A 12,250-nucleotide genomic window follows, 5' to 3' on the forward strand; every position below is an offset into this window, starting at 1 on the left:
TATCCATTATCATTCAGTTCCAAAATGGATAGTTTAAACACTAGAATTCCTGGACATCCAAGGAAGCTGAATGTTGGGAGATTCTGGAGAGAGAAAAGAAATCCCTGCACACAGCACATAGTTTAACTATGGAATTCACTTCCATAGGAGGCAGTGACAGCCACCAACTTAAGTGGCTTTAAGATTAGACAATTCATGGAGGAGAGGGCTGTTAGCCATGAAGGCTGTGATCTGCCTCCACGGTCAGAGGAAGTGATGCTTCTGAATGCCAGTTTCTGGAAGCCACAGGAGGGAAGAGTACTCCTGTGTCTGAATCCTGCTTATGGGTTTTCCACAGGTATCTGGGTGGTGACTGTGAGAACAGGACATGGACTAGATTGGACTCCCTTAGGCCTCATCCAGCAGGCTTTTCTTGTCCAAGAGAAGCCCCCTCCTGTCAGCTAGATACAGTGGACCCTCCAGATATGAACTTAATTCATCCCGGGGGTCCGTACTTACCCCAAAAAGTCCATATCTGGAGGTGCCACTTCTGTGCACGCACACAGTGCAATAGAGCACTTCTGTGCACACACATGCAGTGAAACCCAGAAGTATACACTTCAGGGTTTGCCGCATTTGTAACTCGAAATTACGTTACCCAAAGGTAACGTAACCCGAGGTACCACTGTACCATTATTTTCACTGGAAAAAGAACCATATCTCATTCCACTCACTAGCGTGGTATAGGAAAGAATATATAATCAAAGACAAATGACAATTAACAAAATAAATGAAGTGTGTGCAGTTTGTGATGCACCACCATCAGATTATTTTTTTTAATTGAGTTTGCCCAATTACTCGTTAATTTGCAAAACTCGTTCGCATTGAACAAGCTTCCCCGCTCATTATAGCATGACTTCTGAAAACTCCACTGAAAGGATAATAACTGATAATCCAGACGGTAAGTGAAAAAAATAAATAACTTAAAAATAGAGAGAAGGAAAATAAATTGGGAGGGGGGGGAATATCTGCAAGTTGGTTTCAAAACGAAAGAAAATGCAGCAGCCAATCTGATGAGTCTGGCGTTTTTACATTTTCAATGACAGTGAAATAAAAATGGATGGAAGACACGTCTATGTTGATGTTATGGAATCCACAAAAGGACCTGTCCTGGATCACGATCGTCTACACTTAGATGTTACAGGAATCAAGATCAGGGATCAGCCTAATACTGCCTGACTTTAGCAGGTAGTGGCTGTCCGAGGTCCTGGGTAGAGGTCGTTGGCCTCAGGGATTCAGCCTGTGACCTTACATAGGCAAAATGAATGGTGTACCACCATGCTACAGCTTGGCCACCCTCCTTTTGCGCCCATTCTACTTTTCTTGTTTTCCTTCCATGCACAAAAAATCCTGCTCCTTCTGCCACTGGCACCTGATGCAAAAAGTCCTAGGTTCAATCCCCAGCATCTCCAGGCAGAGATGACAGAGAACCGCATCTAAAACCCTGGAGTTATTAAAAACAACTCCTGGAATCAGCTGTGGAGAATGTGGGGCCTCTGCCCAAGGAAGGCTTGATTATAAATATTCCTGACTTTTGTGAAACTTGAGGACACTTGTTACCTTGCCAACATATATTAGAAAACGATCAAATTAGTTTCCTCCTATGTAGGCATTCTGTTCAGCTCTGTATAAACTGAGATGCATAATTTTCTACATCCTGCGCTCCTTTAGTTACCAGATAATGATAATGGCCATTTATACTTGCAGTCACCAATTGACTTACACTGTTGTGCTCCCTGAGTTGAAATCCAACATGACCAGCACACACAAAGCACGTGGGATACATATTCATAAAGATGCCCTCTGCTTCAGAGGAGGCTGTTCATGTAGTCAGTTCCATTTAAAATAGGTTTATTTCACTTATAGGTGTTATCCATTAAGGCAAATGCTATGACAAAGGCCATTGGCCAAGCTATCAAACTCCTGTCCTAATGAACATCAAGTGTAAGTAAAATAAATCTGTGTTTTAATGGAATGGATTCCATCAGCTACCTAATCACTCTGCAACAGGGTTCCCATGGGAATACGCTGCCATCACAATACGGAGAGGCATGAAAATGTTTGGAGGCAAATGGGATAGAAAGTGGTAAGTCTACCTCCCTGCTTACCTGTTTATCTTCCACTCTGCCAGCTTCTGCTGCATCCATGTTCTAAGCCCCTATCGGATAGACTCCTGAGCTCTGATACTAGCTTGCAACAATAGACTGTGCCTGCAGATGGAGGCTTCAATGAATCTGATCCAGAGATCCTTCTGGTCCCTCTCAAGACTCACACTTCATCTCCCTGCCTACACTTCAGTGCACCAATTGCTTATGCCTGTCTGTTCAGATGATGGAGAATGTTCACAGTGACCTTGCGCTATTGAAGTATGCATTACACCAACTGAGCCAGGAAACGACTATTTCAGTTGGAAAATCTGGGGACAGAAACTCATTAGGTATGTTAAGAAGAAGAAGAACCATTGCAAACAGAAGTCACACCAGCGTGACAGTGTGCTAAGGCTGCTTTGGGTTACATCCTAAAAGTAATTCACTGCTTTGGGTTACATTAGCTACATTACAGCAGCTAATGACTTTTAGGACTTCTTAAGAGTCAAGGTTCTGTACAATAAGGGTGGCTAAACTGTAGCCTTCCCAATGTTTCTAACCTACAACTCCCATCATCCACAGACAGCATGGACAAGGTGCTCACATTAGTGTTTAAAACCACAAATGACTTGGGTCTCAAATATTAAAAACCCCCACAACTTTATCCCAACCAACCTTGCTTGGGTACTAAGATTTGTAGATGGGGCTCCCATGGTGGTCCCACCACCCTTAGAAGAGCAGGGAATGGTGGCCCAGGAGAGTGCTTTCTCTCTGGCACCCCCTAAATTTTGGAGCCCTTATTTTGGAGAGGTGTTCGTGTCATCCTCATTGCACAGCTTCTGCAGTCTGCTGAAGATCCACCTCTTTACCTTGGCCTTCAACAGTTAAAGCATTTTGTTTTGGAGGGGACCCACCTCCTTTGCTGAATTTTTACAGTTCTGTTCCATTTAGAGTGGTTTTCCTTGTTTTATAATTGCAATAGCTTTATAGGTTTTCATTCTATTGCATATTCTATTGTAACAACCTGCCCTGGGGCCTTATGCTGAAGGACAAGTAAGAAATCTTACCAATAAATAAATAAGGAGGTTAGCACCCCTGCTGTAGAAGAATGGTCTATCCCTTCTGCTCTTAGATGTTGATGTTCCTCCTATCAATCAAGTAATAGAGTTCTGAAATAGCAATTTTGCCTCCTTGAATCATGGGTGCAAATTGTCTTCTATAGTTCTGGCTTACTCAAAGTTCCAGTGGCATCTCAATGAGATTTCAGTGCTTTGGGGCTATCTAGCACCTTTCATGCACCTTCAGTGACTTCCAAGGAAGTTACTATCCAAGTTAACACCTTGTTTTTTTTAAAAAAACAAAAACAAAGAAAGGAAACCAATAATTCTCAGAAGTCTCCGTGTACAAATTTCTAGGAAATTTCCTTGGTGTCTAACATGCCTTGCTTTATGCCAGAGGGTAGTAAATAAGCACTATAACTGTCAGCCACTGTAGAAGAGCCTAATTAGTGGTGTGATTTAGAGCTGAAACAGCTTTCCCCATTGTGCAAAACAGAGATAATATAAGGCACGAACCTGAAAAGTATGAAGAGCCATCGCTGGGCCTCGGGAAACGTTCCTTGGGCTCAAAGCTTCCTGCGGGGCATGGAGCTGTCATGAGATCATCAGCACAGAAGTGGCCTGCAAGATGAGAGAAGATTATAAGTAGAACTTGGCTGCTAGATCAAGCCCAATGGCCAAATCTAGTCCAGCACCCTGTTCTCACAGTGGCTGATGAGATGCCTCTTCTGGGAAGCCCGCAGGCAGGATCCGAGTGCAACAGTGCTATCCTCACTTGGGTTCCCCAGTAGCTTACATTCAGAGGCAACCATTGCACCTCTTGGGACCTAGCCTACAGGCCCCTCCAATACAGGCCCCCGATAATGACTTCAGGTGAGAGTCATCTCCCCAGTAGACCTCACAAAGAGTCTAGTCACAATCAGGAAACCTCATACTTGGACTTTACCACTTCAATCTGCAAGTAGGGCATCACACATGCAGATGTTCTGCCATAGGGAAATATCTATCTACCCTTTGGAAATCACTCATTCAACAATCTTCCCCACCTGCTATCTAAAGGGATACATGCTTGCATAAGCCAGTTAAGAACTATATTTGGGCGTGATGCACCCAGAAGCTAACAATATAAAATCCAAACCCCCAATATCTAAACAATTTTTAAAAGACACATTACAACCAACTTTTAAAAAAGCTGTATTAATTATTATTATTATTATTATTATTATTATTATTATTATTATTATTAATTTATTTATGTCCCACCTTTTCCTCTGACAGGACTCAGGGTGGCTTACAGATAAATACGTGGTTGTATTTATTACAATATTTACCGTAATGAGGATATCGCTAGTCACAACTCTGCTTTTTGATTGCAAAATGTTGATAACAAAAATAGTAATTAAGAAGCCAAAGCAAATTGCTAAAAGCAAGTGGAGCAGCAGATGAAAATCCAAAGCAAATTTGCCAAATAGATTTAAGGCCTGTTGTAATAAGCATGTCTTCAGAAGGCACTGAAAACCCAACAGAAAGGGTCCGTTCTTGAAGCAGGGAGTTCCGTAATCCAGGTGTAGCGACAAAGCAGGCCTTCCTTTGAACTATGAAACTTGACTCACTTCTAGTTCCTGTGCATTCCTTCAGACACTGAACACTGACCTGAATGCCACTGTCCACATGGCATCAAATGAAGCCTGTTCACTGGCTCCCCCAAGTACTGTGCAGATAAACAAATCAGTATAATGCAAAAAAGGGGGGAGAAGAGTCACCTGAAGGGCAGAGCTGGCACTGAAGGGCTCCAGCAGCGCGAGTGGATTCCTGGGCCTGATGCACCTCACCCAGGCCATCTGCAGAGCAGGCACTTCCATTACACCTTGGACTCTCAGTCTGCCTGGGAGTTGGGTCCCAAGAGCCAGGGGGACAGGGGAGGGGCTGAATGGTGCCGGCATGAGGACAAGAATATCCTGAAGGAAAAAGCAAAGTGACAGGATGTGGTGTGGTGGACAAGGGATGTATTCTTGTAGCACTTGCATGATTTCACTGCAGCTGGTGAAATCAGCGAAGGGGCAAGATGGTATCTATGTTGATAGGAATGGCTCAGAACCTGTGGAGAATGGTTGGCTGGCTAAATGCACTATTCCATTCTTCTTAGTTCTCTGACAACATTTGAAAGTTCTTTCTTTCTTTCTTTCTTTCTTTCTTTCTTTCTTTCTTTCTTTCTTTCTTTCTTTCTTTCTCTCTCTCTCTCTCTCTCTCTCTCTCTCTCTCTCTCTCTCTCTCTCTTTCTCTCTTTCTCGAGCTAATGAGCATAAGATGCCAGATTTATTTAAGATAAAGAATGGTACCACACTCCCCTGAACACCAATAAAATGCACACCCACAGTCTGCAGAGCAGTAGGAAACCAAGTGATATCAGAGGTCAAGTCCTCTCCCTGCTCTTCTCCCTAATGATATTGCTTAAAGCAGGAGATGACGGAGTGAGGAGATATCAGGTCATGACGGCAGTCACTCTTGCAAAGCGTTGATACCTCTACCTTCCCTCAGCAAAGTAGTTGAAAATCATGTTGCTTTGCAACGTTCGAAGTAAAATCAGAATTAATTTGGAATTAACATCCAGGGAGATGTTGTTTTCAAAGTAGGGATGGAACAGCTGTTAATTTCTGCTTCTCTCAGTATCCCATTTTCTCTGCTGCAGCACTGCAGCACTAGTGGCTGTTGAGGCCACCAATGGGAACAAAGCTGCCTATTGTGAAGGTCAAGGGAAATGCATGCTCTATGCAAAGCCCGCATTCTGTGACTGAACCATGGCGCCTCCCCTCCTTCTTAAAGGCTTCCTGTGTAGAGCAAGGTGCAGATCCATTTCCTTCTTCAATGTGATGTGGGAAACTGCCCCTGTAGAAATTTTGCCTTCCATGGGGTTCTTAAAAGAGCAGAAATCCCAGATGGGATATGGAAGCTCCATGTTAGGATAATCAAGGGAAGGACCAAAGCTCAGCGGTAGAGAAGAAGCTTAGTGTGCATTAGGCCCTTGTGTCTTGCCATTGATTGGTTCCACTGGTTATATTAAAGCCATGAGGGCATCACAAAATGCATGCATCCTGCTCTTCCCTTCTGTTTGGGGACACTGCACCTTTGCCAAGCTCTAGACCTGACTAGAGAGATCACTCCTAGAAATGGGGCCATCATTTCCACATGCTCTTCCTCCTTGGCTCCTTCTTATACTCCCGCTTCAAAAGTAGCAACACTATTCCTAGATGTTTACATACTTCCTGAATGTCCTGACTTCTCCTCCCTTGAACCTCACACTCTGATGACTCAGAAGTTTCAGTTAGCCTCCTGCTGGCCTTCTCAGGGTTATATTGCCCTTCCCCTCCTAAACAGGATGCCCAGACATCTCAGCATTTCCCCTAAGTGTGTCTGGGTGTGGTGTCCCCTCCCAAGTTTAACCTCAAGCACCTCTAGCTAAAGCACCTTGGGGTGCAGGATTGGGGAAGACCCCACCACCACTGTTACTACGAAGTTGGAAAAGCTCCCATCAGTCAGGACACCGACCTAGGTTACTAAAGTTTTGGCACAGTATAAGGCAGCTTCCTACATCCCTACTTTGGACAAGGGCATTTCCATCTCCTATGCCATTCTTCCTCTTATGTGGGTATTTGCAAAGCCTTGCCCAGTTCACAACTTTATCTTACTCTAGAGCTGGACCACAGGACAAATTACAGCCCCTTCACCAAAATGTTGCACTCCAGCCAAAACCCATTACACACACACACTTTCATTTATTATATTTCTGTGCCACTTTTGACTCACAAGGCTCATAAGCAAAAAATAACAGTAGCATAATAGAGCATTATAAATACAACATAAATAGTATAGAATAATTAACAAATTATGAGTAAAACAACCACCTTCTACAAAACACTATTAACAAAACAACTAAAAAATAAGCTAAACAGCAAACCCACAATAAAAGTCAAAGTCAAACCTTTATTGCATTAGCAAACAGCCATAGCAAAATGACATCGTTACAACCATGAAGGCCCTAAATCAATCTGCCCCCTCTTTACAACAGCTCAGGATCCCCATATTACTCTATGCGGACGACATGGTGATAATGTCTTTAACCAAGCAGGGCTTAAACAACATGCTCAGAGGGCTCATGACATATTGTGATACCAACTCCCTCAAAATCAATTTCGCCAAAACCAAAATTCTTACTTTTGGCATGAAAACTCGGAAGCCTTTCTGGAATTTTGAGGGCCACTCTATTGAATATTGTTCAGCATTCAAGTATTTGGGTATCACTTTTCAGCATGGGCTTAGCTGGTCAGCTCACCTAAATATGACCATCCTGGCTGCCCGTAGAACCATCAAAGCCTTGGAGAAATTCTTCTATGCAAAAGGCGGCCAGTTGGTTCCACTAATCAGAAAAGCATTTATCAGCAAAGTCCTCCCGATGTTACTGTATGGGGTTGAAATCTGGGGGTGGAATTTAAAAACACTACAACGGCTGGAGATTCTGCAAAACTCTTTTGCATGAAAGATACTGGGTCTCCCCAAGGGCTCAGTTGCTGCACAGTTAAGAACAGAACTGGGCCTCCCCTCCATTGTTGCGAGAGCCCACATTAGAATCATTAGTTTTTACTGTAAATTAATCAATGCACCAGGTTCCCTACTAGCTAGGCAAGCCTTTTTAACTTGTTCTCATACCAACAAATGGTCCAAGGCCATGGAAACTATTACTGCACGCTACTCCCTCCCAGATCTCGACACGCTGTCATCTTGGGACCAACATAAAATCTGGGCCTGGATTCTTACAAGAGACGAGGCCATGGACCGGGCACAGTCCACTACAGCTCGCCTCTCCATGTGGCTCCCTAAAGTGAAAGTGGTAAGATCACTTGCCAACTACTTGATAGACCTGACGGAGCCCAATTTGAGAAGAGCGTTTACTATGGCCCGTTTCCACTCTATACCCACGGCCTTCCTGCAGGGGATTTACTCTAAGACCCCTATTACTCAGTGTTTATGTCCATGCACAATGAATGAAGTAGAGGACTTCATACATTTCTTTTTCTACTGCCCTATTTATGAGCCAATAAGACCTAAGCTCCTCCTCTTGATCCCATCCACCATTACATCTAAGGAAGACTGTTTGAAATCGCTTCTTGTGGACGCAAATCCCCAAATTTCACGTGGGGTGGCAATCTTTATAGTGCAGGCTCTGAAACTCAGGGCTACTCTGACTGGGTAGTGTGTCCTAGACCTGGACCTGTTTTAATTCTTTTTATTACTTTTTCAACCCAATGTGCCGAGCCTATTTTGGGGCCATTTTATGTTTTATATACATCCGCATTTTAGATTCTTGGCACTGGCAACTAAATCTTTACATTATTGTCTTAGGGTAATTTAAATGTCATTACGCCAGTAATATCGCTTTGAATTTTGTTTGGTTGCTTGTCACAATAAAAGTCATATAAGATTCACAAAGCATTACAGCACTCATAATCTACAAAACAATATTAACAAATTAGCAATCCAAAATAAAACACTGCTGAATTCACACATACTCTCTCCCCACCCCCAAGACTCATAATCTTCCACTAAGTTCATCAAAAGACACATACACATAATGCCCATGGGAGCAGCTCTGTTCTGAAGGGTCCTAGGGCTGGAGGGTGGGGCAAGGCAGGTGATGATCAACATAAAGTCTCACTCTGCTCATATATATCTGTGTGAGTTTTAGACGCTTTTCCTAGGCTTTGTTGCTAATATTAAGAAAAGACTGGTTTGCAAATGTTTCATTATGTCAAAAATGGCCAATTTCTGTAGACAAAGACTGTGTCTTGCTCTGCCAGAACCGCTCTGAAATGACAATATTCTGTACCAACCTCCAGAGATTGCCTTGGTGCCAGCACACGTTCTCCTAGCTCCATATTTTGCACAATGAATGCTCCCGGGAGTAGGCTGCTCTCTATTCATCGGACACTAATACCAGAAGCCGAAAGCCTGGAAACCCAAGACCCAATGTTATCTGATTTCCATAACAGTGAATTACAGACCACTGCTGGAAGTGAACCACCAAGGCTTTTCATGAAACATCAATCATTCCATTTTGCCTTTTATCAGTCGACATCAAGGCAGCCAGAATACAGGAACACTTCATTATTTAATTAGGAGGATCCTCATTACAGAGATCAGAATCAAGTTACTGACTACACTGGCACAGTGGGAGGTACCTGGATGTGCTCATTAAATACTTTGGCTTCCAATGGAGCAACAAGTCATGAAGAAGGGGAGAGCCTGAAACTCCCCAGGAGATGGAACTTTGGGCCTGGAAGGCCACGAAGCAAACAGCTCCGCAAAGCTTTAGCTGCTTTCATTAAGGAGCTGTCCAGTGCTGAAAGCTACCCTGATGTATTGTGACCAGGGATGCTTAAGAAATTTGATCTTCACAAATTTCAAAGCAAATCGACCTGATCAGCCCCTCCTGGACTTAGCATGAGGACTGGAACATAGCTATCTGTCCAACACAATTCTTGGCTCAAAAACATGCACAAGGTAATATGTCCAAAGGTGTACTTTTGAAAGAAAGTTAAGTTTTAAGCTACGCATTTAAAACAGAATGTTTTTATATCAGTGTAAATCAGCTGATTGTTAGCATAGCATTTTGCACAGAAGCTCAATGGTCAGCTGATCATCAGGGCTTGCAAAGCACAGTGCTAGCAAAGTCCCAGGGATCAGCTGATTCTTGGTGCTTGCAAATCACCATGCCGGGGGTCCCATCAGCTGATTGGTGGTGCCTGAAAATATCATTGTGGCCCAGGCAGACCTTTACCTGCTCCACACTCATTGTCATAAATGATGTCAGATGTGGCCATGGCTTGGCTAAAATGGTCTCACGAGGCTTTACTAGGTCCATGGGCTGGAGAATCCTCACCATTGATTGACACCCTGTGTTTTTCCTTGTCTTAATTTTCACTTTTCGATTACCTCCCTGGAATGCGGGTACCTACCTTCCAGCCTTCTCTTACCACCCTATTCCTGTGTGGGAGACCAGCCCTGATATTGCTGGGCTTGTGGCCCTGGTCTTCACTGTGCATGTATGCTGAGCCCTTTCTTCCTTGCCCACCCAGAATTCCCAAGACTGATGCTTTTATAGCTTCACATTTATTATTTCATACTAGAGACAGGTAATTTAGAATGGGATAAAAAGAGAAACCGGCAGAAGCTAGAAAGTGTTTAGTCAACTCACCTTGACGAGAGTAAAAAAATAAAAAGCCATTGGTGATGCCTGAAGTGCCGCAGAGTATTTTTACATGCCACCAACCATTCCTAATATGCCTGGGAAGCAGGCAGCACTGAAGCCTTGCAGTTATCTCTGCTGTGCATTTATGTGTTCTAGTTCATACAATTTGCAAAAAAAGAAAACTCATTTGATTTTGGGTAGTTGTTCAGATCACAATACCAGCCTGTTTGCAAGTGCTTTCATATAATTTGGCAGAGAAAGCCTTGCCTATGGGTGCGTTGGAGAAGAATGCAGTCTTAATGTAATATGAATTTCATAGTGTGTCTGTCTGTCTATCTATCTATCTATCTATCTATCTATCTATCTATCTATCTATCTATATCTATCAAAACTCACAAGGGTAAGCCACATGCATTTGCTTCCCATCTTCTCCCCATAAAAAGTGCTTTGGTGATTTTCACAGATAACTCTTCTCCCATCTCCAGAGGGAAATAAATTTCCAGCATGAATTATTTCAGATATTTGATTCCCTTCCAGCCCGATTTTATGCTGAGAGACAGTGTGCAGTGGGAAGCAACCTCTAATTCTGGTTGCTTGTCTTTCTCTGTAATTTTCTGAGCCATTTCAGCCAATTAATCATCTCTAATAACATTCTACGCTTTCATAATTCTCAAAGGCAATTGTTGCTTTTTAAAACAAAGGTCTGAGCTCCCCTCTGCCCATCCTCCTGTCATATTTGGTTCAGCGCTAATGTCACAGTGATGAATTTGCAACACCCCGATCATTCCCACAATGACAGGCTAGCGATATCCTGAGGATGGGATTATCAAGATGTCTCTGGAATATCAAGCAGGGGGAGGTGTGCAGTAGTTAAGAGCAAGGAGCTCTTTAAATGGCTTATGGAGGACAATTGAGAATTCACTTATTTACTGGTGGAGCACATCTAATCTCCCAGGCTTTACTTTCAGCTTTCCTGAAGACTTAAAAAGTTGAGCCTGCCAAGTTGCTTCAAGTCAAAGAAATGTAGGGCTGTAAAGGACCTGAAAGTCATTCAGGCAAGCCCTCCCCCATTCAGGTGGGCTGGCCTGACCCACAGATTCTCCCAAGCTGAGGTTATTACAAATCAATAAGTTGAAGTCACACAGAATTCCACTTCAGCATCTGCTGAAGACACACAGAGAGACGTGAAACAGACACAAAGACCTTTCCCCCCAAACATTTATTCCTTACACTGTTAAGAAACTCAAAGCTATTTTACTGGGTAACTCCTGAGATGGACATCAGGAGCTGACTGGGAAAATGAAGCTTCATTTCTTTTTAATTGCAATGTGCATTAATCGTGCCAAAATCTGGAGCCCCAGATCAGAGCACACAAAGTTATTAATGATTATGGCATGTCAAACCAGGGTGTATTCACACACACTTTTTAATATGCTCAAGTCCTCATTTTTTCCCTAAGCCTCACATCTCTCTCTGGGTTGCCAGAAATCACTTTCTCTGAGTCTTTGGCAGAATATGAGAGGCACCATCCATAGAAAAACAACCAGGGACTTTAGCATCTCTGGCTGATTCATCCTGTCTAAATATTGAATAGCATTTATTGTGTTATCTCATATACCAAAGCAGAAACCTGCCTAAATAGTGAGTGTGTGGCCTCCTATCCAGTTGATGATATAAGGACAGGGCTTTTATCTCATATCACTGCACTTTTTACTATGAAGAAGAAAGGGAAGATTACCTCTTTGTCACACAGTATTGTCTTGCTCTCTTGGGATCAACATGGAGCAAATAAAACCTAATTGCTGCTGAAATATCTTCACGAC

General features: G+C 43.0%; 1 protein-coding gene across 1 annotated transcript in view; it reads right to left on the reverse strand.

Annotated features, from left to right (window-relative positions):
• LOC310695940 (uncharacterized protein) overlaps positions 1-12,250 on the reverse strand; it is a 146,495-nt gene that overhangs the window by 116,930 nt on the left and 17,315 nt on the right. Inside the window, exons 7-8 of the mRNA XM_083480876.1 lie at positions 4,948-5,142; positions 3,701-3,805 (exon numbers count right to left, since the gene is read on the reverse strand). Of these exons, the coding sequence (XP_083337002.1) occupies positions 3,701-3,805; positions 4,948-5,142 (300 nt within the window). The remainder of the gene's footprint in view (positions 1-3,700; positions 3,806-4,947; positions 5,143-12,250) is intronic.

The sequence above is a fragment of the Podarcis liolepis genome (genome assembly GCF_965112155.1).
Source record: "Podarcis liolepis genome assembly, chromosome: 16".
NCBI lineage: Eukaryota > Metazoa > Chordata > Lepidosauria > Squamata > Lacertidae > Podarcis > Podarcis liolepis.